Source organism: Microcebus murinus, chromosome 4 (genome assembly GCF_040939455.1).
Source record: "Microcebus murinus isolate Inina chromosome 4, M.murinus_Inina_mat1.0, whole genome shotgun sequence".
NCBI lineage: Eukaryota > Metazoa > Chordata > Mammalia > Primates > Cheirogaleidae > Microcebus > Microcebus murinus.
In genome coordinates, this window is record NC_134107.1 from 56,265,541 (window position 1) to 56,281,846 (window position 16,306).

At 36.7% G+C, this 16,306-nt stretch overlaps 2 protein-coding genes across 2 annotated transcripts; both read left to right on the forward strand.

Annotated features, from left to right (window-relative positions):
* Window positions 1-5,028: 5,028 nt before the first annotated feature.
* Window positions 5,029-5,976, forward strand: LOC109730717 (olfactory receptor 51G2-like). The gene has a single exon (XM_020286836.1). The coding sequence runs from the start codon at window positions 5,029-5,031 to the stop codon at window positions 5,974-5,976; it is 948 nt and encodes a 315-aa protein (XP_020142425.1).
* Window positions 5,977-14,970: 8,994 nt separating this feature from the next.
* On the forward strand, window positions 14,971-15,930 carry LOC109730718 (olfactory receptor 51G2-like). The gene has a single exon (XM_020286837.2). It carries the CDS (start codon window positions 14,971-14,973, stop codon window positions 15,928-15,930), a length of 960 nt encoding a protein of 319 aa, XP_020142426.1.
* The last annotated feature ends 376 nt before the right edge of the window (window positions 15,931-16,306 follow it).

Below are 16,306 nucleotides of genomic sequence, written 5' to 3' on the forward strand. Positions count from 1 at the left end.
TGTTTTACTACACAGGAGTCAGATTGTTTTAAGTAAAAGAGGTTGCAATAAATTCAAATTATTTCTGTGTATATCACTGAACCAGAGACCTTAAACTAAATTTTTAAAGGTAACCAAACAAATCTGAGTTTATTGTTTATCTTTTCCTTCCTTGTTTCATTGTATTTAATGTATATGTGTCTATGTGTATATAATGAGCATATTTGTTGTCACCTGGGATCAAAATTATTCTTAGGCCACATTAGAAAATAGGCATGTTTCATACACGCTGAATTCTAACATATTTCCAGTGGGGGCATGGCATATTTCTGAAAGTCATAGGAGATGCCTACAAATAAAGAATTAGTGCAGCAGTGCTTGTCTTTGTAGCCATGTAGATGACCTTTATCAAACTCTGAGAAATAAGTCTCTGAAATATTAGTTTCTGAGTAATGACATATTATCTGTGCTCAGAGCAGCCCTTCAAGATGAACCAGGTTGAGACCATGTGTAAAGTAAACATAAAATTTACTATGCACACTTGTTCCCTGGTAAGGGGTCTATACTTGCTGGTCACATGACAGATCTCCCTTTAAGAACTCTAAACTTTGTAACTCAAGCAGGATTCCATGGTGAGAGACATCTGTCATGTGTCTCTAAGGTTCACAGCTGGCACAACCATTGCAGATCCAGGAAAATTTCTAGGAAGACTGCCCCTGCTAGATGTCGCCTATGTATATCTTTTTACTGGTGATCCTGCATAGTGTCCTTTTCAATATTAAATCTTAGCCATGAGTATAACCTTACATTGAGTAGCGTGAATCCTCCAAGAGAATAACTGAACTAGTGCATGGTCAGGGTTCACCTGAGATGTCTTCTGTGCCTCATTCCTGACTTGGTCCCTACCTCAATTCCCCAGGCCATTTCTGTCCAGCTTCACACCTACTGCATCCAGAATGTATATCTTCTATCACTCTTTTTTCAGCTCCAAAAACAAACAAAAAAACCCCAGACACACTGAACATGCTCCTGATGAATCATTTTTCATCTCTCCAACACTTTAATATCATTCTTTAGAGAATCAGAACTCGCTTCAAGGAGGGTGAAGGAAGGAGAAGAGAGAATGCTAGCAAAAAAGTAAGCCGTATGCTAAGAAAGGCATATCTCATCATAATGAAGACCAATCAGTGAAAAATGAATTTATCTTGGAGAACAGCTATGAATATTATCATTCATAGGAACAGTGCTATAAATATTCCACTCCAAGTTCCAGCATATGTACAATATAAGTGAAAACTGCTGGATTGGGAGAGAGGGCATGCTTTGTTTGAAGGATATAAGTGATTATATGTTTTAGAGTTCTGAATGTGATGTAAGGTGTTTCTTGGGCCGGTACAGCTAGGGTTTATGGGATAACTTCTATCTCTGAGTAATGAAGACAGTCCTAGTCTGGGAACAGAAGAAGGGAAGCCTGAAGCAAAACTGGTTATATGTTCTGAGATTATACCATGTATTATTCTGGAAAGCAAGCAAAGATCCACAATGAGTTAGCAATAGCCAGCTCTGGATGGCACATGCACTTTTAATGCTGCTCTAATAGCCTGTGCCACAGGGATTAGATGCAGGCTTCCTAGGAGAGCAAGAACCAGGGATTTATAAACCTGCTCACTTGGCGTTATGTTCAAGGCAAGCAGCCTCACGGGGGCGCAAGCTGCACCACCATCCACAGAGGTGTGTCTCTGTCCTCAGTTTGGTGAGTGAATGATGGAAACACCTTCGGCTAGGTTAGGCCAAACCATGTTGTATATGTACCTGGAATGGGAGTCAAGTGAAGCCATTAGTTATTCAAAATATGGTTGCAAACTCTGTATAAGGATCTCTGAGGTAGAAAGGACACTTGTTGGAGGTTGGAAGCACCTTTAATCCTATTCTATGACATATTCTATAATTTTCAATCTCTGACCACTCTTTCCTCACCCAACAATCACTTAATTCTTGTCTTTGGGGTTTAAGATCAACTGCAAGTCAAATAGCATTTATGCATAGTACATATATTAGATAATTGATAAATAATTGATGTAAGAAAGAAAGGAAAGGAAGGGTATAAGGAAAGAAGGGAAGGAGAGAGGAAGGAGAAAATGAAAAAAAGAAAACTAGAAATATGTTTTCTAATTTTCGTATGATATTGTAAAAGAGAACACCAAATAGCTGCCAATGAGATTTCCAAGATAAAGATGTATATGGAGATTTTGCCTTACAAGGAATAGTTTAAGGGACTAATAATATTTATCTTAGGCTGTAAGTTCATTTTAAAACAATAGATCTACATTTAATCTCTGAAGAAAGTTCTTCAGAGAATTTAGTTTATGTAGTGCTTTTCAAGGCAACACAAGAAACTCCAGGATTCCATTTTTGTAGCTTTAGTACTATTAGCAAGCGTGTAGCTAAAAAGTCATCTAAGATATGGGCAATATAGTAATTTGTCTCAGAAAATTAGGCATTACTTTTTTTGTTTTTTGGAAGATGGGGTCCTGCTATATTTCCCAGGATGATCTCAAACTCCTGGGCTCAAGCAATCTTCCGATCTCAGCCTCCTGGGTAGCTGGGCATAAAGGCATTTTGCTAACCATTTTTTGAAACAAACAACCTAGAATTTGTAAGAGTTACACAACCTTCTTCAAATACCAGGCATTGTTCAACAAAATGTCATCCACTCAGAGCTTAAGATGGGATACTTAGGAAGGAAGAAGTATGCATCTCCCTTTTTCTAAAGAGGTTGTCTTCTACTCCTTGCTAACTCTTGTCATTTTGGCATTTCTGTATAAACAAATTTGGTTATAATGTGAATCTCTTCTCCACATGAAGATCTATCTTATAGTTGTATTATTGCTTGTTACTAAACATTAATGACTAGACACTAAACATACAAAAATCCTTTTAAGACAGTGATATTAAAGGGAATATTCATGTGGCTCATTTAATCAGACAAGAATTCAGGCTGGAATGATTAAACACAGCTAAAATCTAGATACTCAGTTGAGCTTATAATGCTTCTCTAACACGCACAAATGCCTTTGGAAAAAAGTAGATTCTGCAATTACTTAAATATCACAATTGAATGAATTATTTTCTGAGACATGTAATTTCATTTTTTTTTAGGGATGTTACAGCATCAATTTGGATAAATGGCCTTAAAAATCAACATATTTTCGTGAGTTTTTTGGCAAAGCTCAAATAAAGAACATAGTAATTTCACTGCTCACTTTGTGAATTAAAACATCTTGTCAAAGGTTCATGTGGAAGGAACAATTCCCTCATTTCTTCACACACAGAAGTGGAAATCACTGGGAGAAATAGGCGAATACACGCTTCCGACCTCTGTTTGATTGTATCTACTGAGTTCTTAAACACTAAGGACCATGGCTCAGTTTCCTAGGAATACCTCTCTCTCTTCATAACTGGTTCCCACAAATAACACAGGTAAATTCCTGTTATTCTGATAACTTTGATCTATCAAAATTTGGCTATTTACATGCCAAGTTTTAACAATTCACAACAAAAACTCAGATATTCTTTCTCTTCATGCTCTATTATCAAATCTGATAGACCTGCCTCTACTTCTTATATTCTTTATCAGTGGCTATGAGTCTTCTTCTTCTGCCACTTGTCCTATAATTATTGCCAATATTTGTTTACTGTTCATACTTGTTTAAATTTTGACACCTTTGCTTAACCTTCACATAATTTCTACTTTGGGTTTTCCTTACACTAACAGTTAACATGTAGAAGGGTGATCATATATGTTCTTTATGACCTTATGGTGCTGCATTAGAATTGGTTGGTGGAAAAGGATTAGAATGTGATGAAGATTGTTCTATCTGTCATAGGTGCTACATAATAGACTTCCCAGGTAGAGGTTGAGATTGCCATTTTAGAAGAAAATGTTTCTGATATATTGAGCATATAATCATTTAAAGAGATAATCATTTAAAGTGAAATTTAGATATAAGACCAAAACTTCCTTTGAATTCTACGCATTCATATTTCATACTTAATTCTTCTCCTTAATAAGGGTTCCTGATGGCACCCGGGATCCTTCTTTAGAAAGGTGAGTTGTACAGAGTAGGGTATAGATTCACAGTTGGGATATTTTATTTGTCCAAGAGTAAAAGTTCTCCTGTTTATATAGTTTATACTAGTTTATATAGATTCTGTATGTTTTACCAAGGGAATGTGAGACTTTGAAAGGCAGAAGCTATATATTGTCTATGACTGTGTTAGTAACACTGAGCACATAGCCATGAGCTCAGTAAATGACTTTATATTTTGTTTCCAAACATAAATATTTATGTTTGTTTTCAAACATAAATATTTTCTAGTCTTTACCTTCTTCCTCTCATATATCTAATACCAGCTATACTAACATTTTTAGGAAGTATCTTGCAGCAAAGACTCGAAAGAAATTTAAATCAATTAAGCATATACATTAAGCCCAAAACTGTCCTGATGTCTTCCTGTCACAGTTTTTACTTATGATATCCTGGACCCCTTTCAAAACAAAGCAAACAATTATATATCTGGTAATAGCAGGAGTTCAGAATAGGTATTTATTCCCCATACTTCACACCCTAATTCTCAAGCAACCATTAAAAATGATTCTCCCTGTCTGAGTTTTTTAAGAAACCTGCTTATATTTTAGGACTAAAAATAATCTAGGTCATGCACATAGGTCTTCTGTTCTCAACATGAGATTGATCTTTGTAGTTCTCAAATTTTGAAATGTCTTAAAGATGAGGAAGAAAGTTTTTTTTATTTGAATGGCCTAAATATGCTATTGAAAACTAGAGCAAACCACTAAGAGGGTCAGAAATGTTTCATAGTAAAAACCTCTGAAGAAATGGGTTATAATACTGTGTGAAGAGGAATGGCAATGTTACTTTGCATACCAGAGTAATGGGTGTTATATGAGATGAGATGATAAAAAATGCCGTGAAAAAATAGCTTTTTGCTTATTTTACAGTTTTCCTAAGGCAATTCCTCCCCAGAGTTATGGCAACTCCTAACAACAATAATGCTAGCAGTTTTTTCTTCATATTGATGGATCTTCCAGGACTGGAGACTGCTCATTGCTGGACAGCTATTCCTATCTGTTCCATTTATGTTCTTTCTGTGATAGGCAATGTCACCATACTGTACATTGTCAAGTCTGTATCCAGTCTCCAGACACCCATGTACCTCTTCCTGTCCATGCTTTCTGTGGCTGACCTGGGCCTCTCAGCTTCTACACTGCCTTCAATGGTAGCTGTCTTTCTCCTGGGCCAGAGAAAGATAGGAGCCACAGCCTGCTTTATGCAACTCTTCTTCATCCACACTTTCTCAGTCATTGAATCAGCTGTTCTGTTGGCCATGGCTTTTGATCGCTGTGTGGCTATCCGAGAGCCCCTACGCTATGCCACCATTCTCACAACCAGGCGCATCGGGGCCATTGGGCTGGCCATTGTGACCCACAGTGCTGTGCTCCATTTGCCCCTGCCTGTGCTTCTTGGAAGGCTGCAATTCCAGCCTGTGAATGCTCTGTCTCACTCCTACTGCATTCATCCTGATGTTCTAAGGCTGGCCACTTCCAGCATTCTTGTGAACAGTAGCTTTGGGCTCTTCGTCATGCTCTCCACACTGGGGTTGGATGCTGTACTCATTCTCCTCTCTTATGTGCTGATCTTAAAGACAGTATTGAGCATTGCGTCCAACACTCAGCGGCTCAAAGCTTTCAACACCTGCATTTCCCATGTATGTGCAGTACTACTCTTCTATACACCACTCGTTAGCCTATCCATGATCCATCGTTTTGGTAAAAAGAAGCTACCAGCTCAGGTATATATGCTTCTCTCCTATCTGCACTTTCTTGTGCCTCCAATGCTCAACCCAATTGTCTACACTGTCAAAACCAAAGAGATTCGGGTACACATTCTAAAGATGTTCCACCCCCAAAAGCTCTGAGTCACAGGTATAAAATATTGGTGGGTTGCCTCAATTCTAAAGAAAGACATGCTAATTGAACACATCTCAGAGAGAAAGCAGGATATAGGTTCCATCTGATCCATCAGTCAATCAATTATTCAAAAACACTGACTGAAGTACAACTTGATATTTTTCCCCAGCCATCAGAACCATCCCTGTTCAATAGGAAAAAACACACTTCTCATCCTATAAAAGTCAACCTCAACCTTAAAATTCTAAGGTTATATTATAAGGGGAAATTATGGCCTCTTAAGAGAATATTATTTGCATTTACAATCAAGCATATTGTTAGAGTAGAATTCAATAACATCTAAAATCTGTACCAAAAAACCCACCTAGAATCCTACAAAGTTAGGCTCAACAAGGCATCACTTAGTTGTACTTTCAAAAAATTTAGCAAATGCATAAAATCAAAATGTGTTTTATTCTGATTTGCATAAAAAATATAAATGCAGATTATACTGGAAAATATAAACCAAATATAAATACTTCAAAATTGATTTTAAAGATAAAAGTTTTAATTACTGCAATACAGTGTCTCACAACATAAATATCGTCAGCTTGGTATTTCTTTAAGCTACATTACATATGAAAGGTGGACAGAACCTCCAATACTCTAGCTCTCTGAATGAAGTTAATTCACTGCCCCTCACTTCATAATACATGCATTAAGAATTCTGCTGGATGCAGTGGTTCATGCCTGTAATCTTAGCACTCTGGGAGGCTGAGGCAGGAGGATCGTTTGAGCCCAGGAGTTTGAGGTTGCTGTGAGCTAGGCTGACACCATGGTACTCTAGCCTGGGCAACAGAGTAAGATTCTGTTTCAAAAAGAAGAAGAAGAAGAAGAAGAAGAAGAAGAAGAAGAAGAAGAAGAAGAAGAAGGAGGAGGAGGAGGAGGAGGAGGAGGAGGAGGAGGAGGAGGAGGAGGAGGAGGAGGAGGAGGAGGAGGAGGAGGAGGAGGAGGAGGAGGAAGAGGAGGAGGAGGAGGAGGAGGAGGAGGAGGAGGAGAATTCTGTGCTCTCATCAGCTACTGAGATTCTATAATTTTTTAATAAAAGACTCCATGTATAATTCAATTTCCTTAATCCTTTAGGAAAGCAAAAAAATAAGCCAAGTACACATTCTGAAAGGCTATTTTATAAGAATTAACTGACTCTGATGAACCAGAGATAGACAAATTGATTTCCTTAATGTGTCATGGTTTCTTATTTTCTGGACTAAATTTTCATCTAACTTCTCTGATGAAATTGCTCTATTAAGAATATAAAAATAATAGGTCTAGTAAGACTTTCATTTAAGTGCTAATGCTTTAGGTCAAACTGTATTGTAAAGTTATTATGATGGAAAGATGAAAAGAAATATTTTGCTTCCCTCGTAAATAGTCACACTTTGAAAACATTTATTCACCTATACTGTGCCACCTCCTATTCCAAGTATAAAGAAAAAAAAATAGAATGTTTTTTTCTCAGCAAGAAAAGTTTAAATAATTAAGGGAAATAGGCTTATAAACATACAATTCTCCAGTATGTCACAGTTACTTTGATAGCAGACAGCAAATTTTATGGTTAGAACAAATAGGGTGGTGGGTTCATTTGTTCGGTGAGATTTTGAAGTGATAAGCTTTAAGTGGAGCTTAGACAGATGAAATTTTTAACCATGGCAAATACAACCATCCTAAATTGATTTCATCTCTCAACAGACCTGGCCTTCATTTTTACATTCCAGAAACACAAAATAGTTGAAGTGTTCCATGAACACTCTGCAGTTACTGGTGTGTGACCATTAGTTCATCTTATAACTGCCTGCAATGTCTGATGTTCTTCTTCCTTTGACAATCCTCTACCTCCCCCACTTCTCCTAAACACAAATATAAATCTAGTCTCAATGCATTGAGACATTTTGCTACCCTCCTACCATAGTATGTTGCATCCGGTAATCCTCTTTTATGTTCTTAGAATGCTTTATGTGTGTTCATTTATTAAGGTTTTATCTTAATTTTCACAGCTATTAAGATATAATTGAAATACAATAAATTGTACATATGTTTACAGTATATAATTTGATAAAATTTACATATGCATACCTCCATGGAATTATTATCACAATTAAGGTAATCAACTTATCTGTCACCCCATAACTTTCCTGTTGACCTTTTGTTCTCCTTCACTAACACGTTTGCCCATTCAATCTGTCTCATGTACTCAGATGATTTTGTTAATACAGACTAGTTTTCAACTTTCTAGAACTTAAAGTAAATGTATTTATAAGGTATATGCCCTTTATTGCTTTTGGCCTTCCTTTTATCACTCAGTAGGACCATATTGAGATCCTTCCATGTAGTTTGTATATTATTTATTTTTATTATTGAATAATATTTCATTTTATGGATATGTCATGATTTGCATGCAAATAAATTATTAAATGAGAAAATTATATTTACTATCACGTTTGCTGTATATAATACTCTGTGTTCCTTAACATAGGTTCAAATTTTACCTGGTATCCTTTCTTTTCAACCTTAGAAAGTTTGTTCAGCATTTATTTTTAGTGCAGTTTTGCTCATCTGAAAAATCTTTATTTCTTCTTCAATTATGAAGAAAATTTTTACTGAATTAGAATTATGAATTGAACATTTTTTTTCTTATATCACTCTAAAAATATTACTCATTATTTTATTTTTAATTTTTTCCTGGCAGTCAAAATCTGGATCCTGCTTTTTATAATTTATTTTCTCATCAGTTAATCTCTGTTTCAAAACTGTTAATCCACACTCAGGTTGGAAACAAATTTACCAACTCAATTACAATGTACAGTTCTTTTCGTATTGAAACTTACAGTGCTCAAACACTATTTTCCAAAGTTACTTAGATCAGTTTCAGATATCAAGGTGTCTCATAATATTGAATTTTAATTTTAGCCTTCTACCATATAGTACTACTCATGTGGTGTGGCCTCTCTACACAACAACCCCCAAAGAGGGTTCAAATCAATGTCCAATGTACTCAAGGAGATCTCTCTACTCTACATTGTTCAAACTCCAATGCATCTCCATGTTACATGAGATCCAGAACCCCCATTCAACTTGTAGCCTATTCCTTTCCCCCAGTGTTGTTCTTTTGTAAAGTTTTTTGAATCTTGCCCTGTGAATCAACCGTTTAGTATTTGGGGAAAAACTCAGTAGACACATAAGCAGATTTCTAGGACTTCTTCCTTCTGCCACCTCTTCTTATCTAGTAGTTGCCCTAAGTTTTGATCTATGTCAGTCTATCTGAAATCAGAGCCCTGCTCTCTCCCTCTAGTAAGGAAGGAGCTGCTTCAAATTTGCATTCAACTGTCTGAGTTTATAAAGGGTTGTCAGACAGAAAGCCTGGATGAACATGTGGTTGACCTATTGTTTTCTTTGTCACAAAGCTTTACAATTCTGTACCGTTTATTTTCCAATGTCTGATGTGCTTCATATATCTTGGCCAGTGTTATGGTTGTTTATATGTTAGGATACATTCAATATCCATTACTTATTTATGACATATAACATTGAGGTGGAAAGACTTTGGGGCCTCTCTATGTTCTTGCATTCACAGTCAGGGAGAGGACAAATTATATGTCACTTTCATTGTGAAACAGATAATTTTGCATAACATTATTTTGGGGATATGAATTGTCTGCCTGTGTGTTAAATGCCATGGCTACTTTTGTAATTTCTATTTAACTAGAGAGATATGTCCTCAAAATCAGAAATTGCTTCATTTTGTTGAACTTATTTATATTGCAACAATAAAAAGTTTCTTTGCTGCATTTGTATAAAAGAACAATACAAATTATTTGTTAAATGTTTAATGTATGCTTTTAAGAAATTATAAGTAATTTGCATATGTAATTATTTTACATATTAACAATATTATGGTATAAAATGATAATAATATTAAAATAATAGCTAATTATTTAAGTATTGACAAAATTGTTCTAAGATATTTAATGAAATATCTCATTTAATCCTCACAAAAATTCTATACATTAGTTTATTTCACTATTCCAATTTCACAGATGAGGAAACTGAATCATTTGGAGGCTAAATAGCACACCCAAATACTCAAGAGCTATTAAATGAAAGAGCTGAAATTCAAACTCACACAATTTAACCCCAGCGCCATTGTTAACCATACATCTACTACCTCCCAAAAATGGCATTGTACTACTATATTTTCCATGAAAGAAGAGTTTATTAAAGACCACCTTTAACTCAGGATTTTATGATGTTGGGCTTTGTACTAACAGCAGGCCAATTATTTTTAACCACACTATATGGGGAATCAGTACATGAAAAACACAAATGTGTACAGGACCAAAAGATTCCCAATCATAACGAAGTCTATTTAGTAGATGGCAATACTTGTTTAACAGTGATGTGGTTAAAGTCAGTTCCCCAAAGCTCGTGGTGCCTGTTGTATTCACCAGGGAATGATGTCCTGGCATTGGCTGATTTGCTATAAAATTATGGTTCACTGTGGATTCTCTGCCATTGGACTCCTGAAAAGCAGGAGAAATGTTCTCAGCATTTGTCTCCTTGTGGGAGTATAAATAACATGGGGTTTGAAGTAGAGAGTAAAGTAATCTGCCAGGGTTCTTATTAGAGATAAATAAAAATAATCTTAATATATTTTAAGTTAATACCCTGAAAAAGACAGTATATTGAATATTTACAGAAAGTAAAAGAACTCTTTATCTTCAAGTACCATTCAAAACTATCAGATGAATTACTTGAAGAATTCTTCAAATGTGCCGTCATAATATAGCTAATTAAAAGTATGATCAGGAGATGGACTAGTAACTCATCAGCAACATACTCCCTTGTCTTAAATACATCCTGATATTTGTATACCTGAATCTCTAGAAAGACTGATTCTATGCCCCTCAAAGGAACTAAGCTAAAATGAGGAAAAGTTTGAGGAATAGAATGGCATGGAGAGTTGCTGATTTGTGAAGACAGTTTTATTTATTTTTCTTCTACCAAGATGGAAAGCAAAAGAAAGATGATCTAAATCAATAATCTCAGTGATTCAAGATAAATTGCAATTCTTTCTAAATCTTTGAAGAATCATCTTTGAAAAAGTTCCTTTCATTTTGCATGGTGAGTACATTTATCATGGTAATTTTACATAGTAAATACATTTAGGAAAAAATTAAGGACAAATATTAACCATTATTATTTTCTTTCTGAGCACTTTAAAACAGAACCCCCATCCACTCTATTATTTTATCATTAAATAAATTTATGAGGTTTACATGCTGTGAGAATTAGTACGTTTCACCAATTTCCTTTTTTAGAAGGTGAAAAACTGAAATCACCATGGTATATGTGAGTATCTGTGCAGTATGAAAAGGGAACTATTTGTGAACATGAAACTTATACTCTTATATTAATATTCATATTACTATCATAGCACAATATTGGCTTAATGCTGTTGTTCTGAATTCTACTGTGATTGTAGAAGAAAACAGACATTAATGTTGGAAAATCCATCATGACATCCCACTTTGCTCCATTATGTCACAAATTTACCACTGATTGAAAATTTGCTGACCAGCCCCCAAAAAAAGCAAAAAACAAAAAAAGTTCCCGAAATTATGAAGCTTATAGTGTATTCTTAACATTTTTTTGGTAGAATAGCTAATACCTAAGTTCAAGTTAGGTCTCAATTTTATCCAAGCTTTTTTTCCCCCAATATTTTTATGCTGAAGCCAGGACCAGAAACAAATGCCCTAACTTTTTAACTATATTTTTTTGTTTCTTATTACTAAATTCTTTCCCTCAGCAAGTGTATTTTAAAAGTTAAAACAACAAAAGAAACAGCACACACACACATTCACAAAACTCCTCTTCTTCTAAGCAATCATCTGAGTTCAATATATATATAAATAATATGCTCCACATATATGAGCATATCATCATCTTTTTTACATGTTCTTTTTTTAAAAAAGCTAAGTAAAATCAAGTCAGGAATTCTGACCCTGCTTACACTAAGGATGTTCATTGTGCTTGTGTTTCTGCATCTTAGATCTATGGGTGAAATAAGAACACTCTCAGTTTATTTTTTACATATGTGCTTTTCAAATGTGTGCTTTTCTCTGATTTTAAAGAAATGATGCAGGGTGAATGTAAAATGGAGAATCCATAGACAGTGAATGTTCAAAGACTTTATTTGAATGTACAATTCTTTCCAGTCGACTTTCTCAAACATTTCTTCACCTTATTTCACATTTACTCTGTCAGCAACTGATTAGAAATTTATAAATCTATATGTAATTTGAGTGAAACAACTTGCCCTACTTCCTACAGTAGCCGAGTTCAACTGCCATGCAGATAACCTTATTAACAATTGGATACTTTCCACAATAAATTATCAGGAAAAACATAATTTCCTTGTGTATCAAAATTTTCATATCCTTTTTGTTGTTTAATGATCTATAGTAAAATCATTTAGGGGATCCCAGTCAAGGAATCTATGTGCCTGAGCGTGCTTGCTGAAACTGTCTTAGAGCCTAGCACCAAGGAGCGAAGTTTTCTTCTAAGGCTGTCCCTTTTCTCTTAATCCATAACCTTTCTTCTCTCCAACTGCCTTCTTTCGGAGGAGGGCCTTCAACGGCATTGCAGTAAGCTGTTTATGGAGAAATACTCTATCTAACGACATATAGAGGTGGTTCTCAGACTGTGATGTGCGCCAGAATTGCCTTGAGGGATTCTTAAAACACAAAATGCTGAGCTACAACCCAAGAAATCTTGATTGAGAAGAGTTTGGGTGGTAGCTAATAACTTGCATCACAGGTTCCATGGAGTATTTATTGATGCCACTAGTCCACAGTCTATACTTTCAGAGCCACTGGATATGTGTTCAGCACAGAAGGGAATTGCCCGCACCTTGCCAGGTGAAGGAAAGTTTTCTTACGTGATTGAGTTGGTTCTCGTTCTCTATGTTCTCTTACCTCTCTTATGTCTATCACAATTCCAGCCATAGCAGATGTCCATCTTCTAGTTAACTTGTGAGCTAATAATCTGATGTTTCCTGAGGCATCTCTATGCATTCCCTAACACCACACACACAGATCTCTGGCTGTCTTTCTCCTTGCTGTTTTGCTCTTAGCCTGCATGCCCCCTCCTCAGAGAGCTATTCCTGAAACTCTCAATCTAGCACCTCCTTCCATTTCCACATTGTTCTATTATCTTCATATATTTGACATAATATTGACTCTGATGCTTCTTTTATTATTGGAACCTTATTATTACTATTTTTCATGGCTGTAATTCTTGCATCTAGAACAGCAGTTTGAACAGTTTAATTATAGAATATGCAGGCATCTAATTTGGAGATAGAAAGGTAGATTACAAGAGGGCAACAAGAAGTGGCCATCATAAAGAAAATGAAGAAAAAAAATAATTCATGGGAATTTTTAATTTTCTTTGATTTAAGGGTAAGTTTCGTGAGTACCTGGAGTCTGTTTGCTGGCATTTGTCTTCAGCTACAGGCCACAATATTTAGAATGCAGAGAATGAGGTCAGCCAGAATTATCTGAAGACCTGGGCCCTCCTTTTATGAACTAAGTGGTTATATAACTGACTTCTTGATGATTAAGTATCTTAGTCAGAAAAAACTGATTAGCCAACTTCTGAGAGTTGAGATGCTTTAATGTGTTACAAGTGAAAATACTTAGTAAAATGCTTTAAGTGAAATACAACTCTAATAAATTACACTCATACATTTCTATCTGAAGAAGAAAAAATGACATAATTCATTGTGTGAACCTACTTTTTAAAGGGAGTGGAATATTGGATTGCCTAAGACAAATGTAAGGATATGTGATAAAGTAAAGAGAAAATTAATATCATTAAAAAAAAACCCTCTGATCATATGGTTGAATAAGATCCCTAAAAATTAAGTTGTCCTTGTTGATTGTTGTTCTGTAGTGTTTTGCATTCCTGGAAAATTCTAGAAATATCTTTCCTCCATTTATGAGTAGGAGGAAAAGAGAGAAGCTTTCACTTTGTTCTCAAAATATGAAACTCATAATAGATTAAATATAGGGAGGTAACTGAGAGAGTAGAAGGTGAAAGAGTGACCAAAATTCTAGTCAGAAAGTGCAAGGAAAACAGGAGCTCTATTCTGAGATTATTAGACAGACATTTCTGGAAGTAACAAGTGGATCTAAACCCTGATTCCTTGACAAGTAATGCTATTTTCTAGTATCTAGATTTTTAGTGGTAAAATGTTGAACAATTAGAGATAAGCTTTAAGGTATCCATTCAATAATCTATGAGTAAGAATTATTCTGTTTAACTAATGGCCTATATGCTTATATCCACTTCAAGAATGATTCATATTGTATTAAAAATCTACATAGCTTGGCATTTTAAATTGTATGTGAAGTCAGTTTGTATTTGTGAGCTCACACAAGTGGGCTGACACAGTAAAGGAAATAGTTTTGTATTATTTTGATTATGAAAAAAGATGTTTCTGCAAAATTCTATACTCCACAAATTGAAGAAGTACCTATTAAAAAGGCAATGTGTAGAAATTGACAGGAAGGGAGGACACCTGGATTCTGGTCCCAGATTTGAAATAATAACTATATTAGAAACAGGAGTTCACTTCCTAATATATGTATGGAAAAGTTGGAGCTAACACTGCCGCAGTCTCCCTTTGGGACCATGTTTCAAACTCTAATTTTGGGGAAATATTTGGTTCTGTGGCTCCAGAACTAGGCTTTTATCTATAAAATATTTCTTCTAATAATTACAAAAACTCCCTTATTTATGAACTAAGGAAAATTCTTTGACAAATTATAATGCCAGGATTGCCAGCAAAACATTCTGGGGAGTCATGATGAGGGCATGGTACACAAATGTTCTGACCCAGCCATCCATCTGCTTGTAGGGCCTGTGATGGCACTTCCACCTGGCTTTCTGCCCCTCAGGTCATCATGTCAGACTCCAACCACACCAGCACCTCCTTCTTCCTCATGGGCCTCCCAGGCCTCGAGGCTGTGCACGCCTGGCTCTCCATCCCTCTGTGTGCCATGTATGTGGCTTCTCTGGCAGGGAACAGTCTGATCCTGTGGGTGGTGAGGACAGAGCCCTCCCTGCACCAGCCCATGTACTACTTCCTGTCAATGCTGGCAGTGACTGACCTGGGCCTGTCTGCCTCCACGCTTCCATCCATGCTCCCCCTCTACATGCTGGGTTCCAGGGTGGTGGCTATGGACGTGTGCCTGGCTCAGCTCTTCTTCATCCACACCTTCTCCATCATGGAGTCTTCTGTGCTGCTGACCATGGCCTTTGACCGTTTGGTGGCCATCAGCAACCCCCTGCGCTACGGCACCATCCTCACCAGCCCCAGGATAGCCAGCTTGGGCCTGGCCATTGTGGTGCGCAGTGTCGGTCTCCATATCCCGGCCCCCATCATGCTGAAGAAGCTGCCTTACTGCCAGAACCACCAGCTCTCCCACTCCTACTGCCTGCACCCGGATGTCATGAAGCTGGCCTGTGCTGATACTCATGTCAACAGTGCCTATGGGCTCTTTGTGGTTCTCTCCACACTGGGTGTGGACTCGGTGCTCATTGTTCTCTCCTATGGGCTGATCCTCCAAACAGTGCTGTCCATTGCCTCCAGGACTGAGCGCCTCAAAGCCCTCAACACCTGTGTCTCCCACATCTGTGCTGTGCTGCTGTTCTACACACCTATGATTGGCCTGTCCATGATCCACAGATTTGGGAAACGGGCTTCATTGTGCAGCCGTGTGCTCCTATCCTATCTGCACTTTCTTACTCCTCCAGTGCTCAACCCAGTTGTTTACACCATCAAAACCAAGCAGATCCGACTGAAGATGCTACGCCTCTTTCATTCAGGTGAGGCTGGCATCAGACATACTCAAGATCAGTAAATCCCTGGTGGAGAGAGAAAAAGAGAGACTTCAGTAGTGCTTGCTGTTTAATGAGCTGTGAACACACAGTGAGTTCCATAGTGAGGAGAAGAATGTATGAAAGGGACGACATCTGTCTTCATGTGACTTCCATATGATGTCTCATTATGGGAAGAAATGATCCACATTCTACTCCACCTAGATTTTCACTAAACAAGGTTTAATTAAGCATCTACCATGTTCAATATACTATTATCCACTACAGCTTCATGGAACCTGGTCAATCTATTACAGCAGATGTCTACTGCAACCTCTTGGATGATGAGGACTCTTGCAATTAAACAACTGAGGTTGGTCAATAGAGACAGATCAATCCTCTTGCAAGACAATGTTTGAC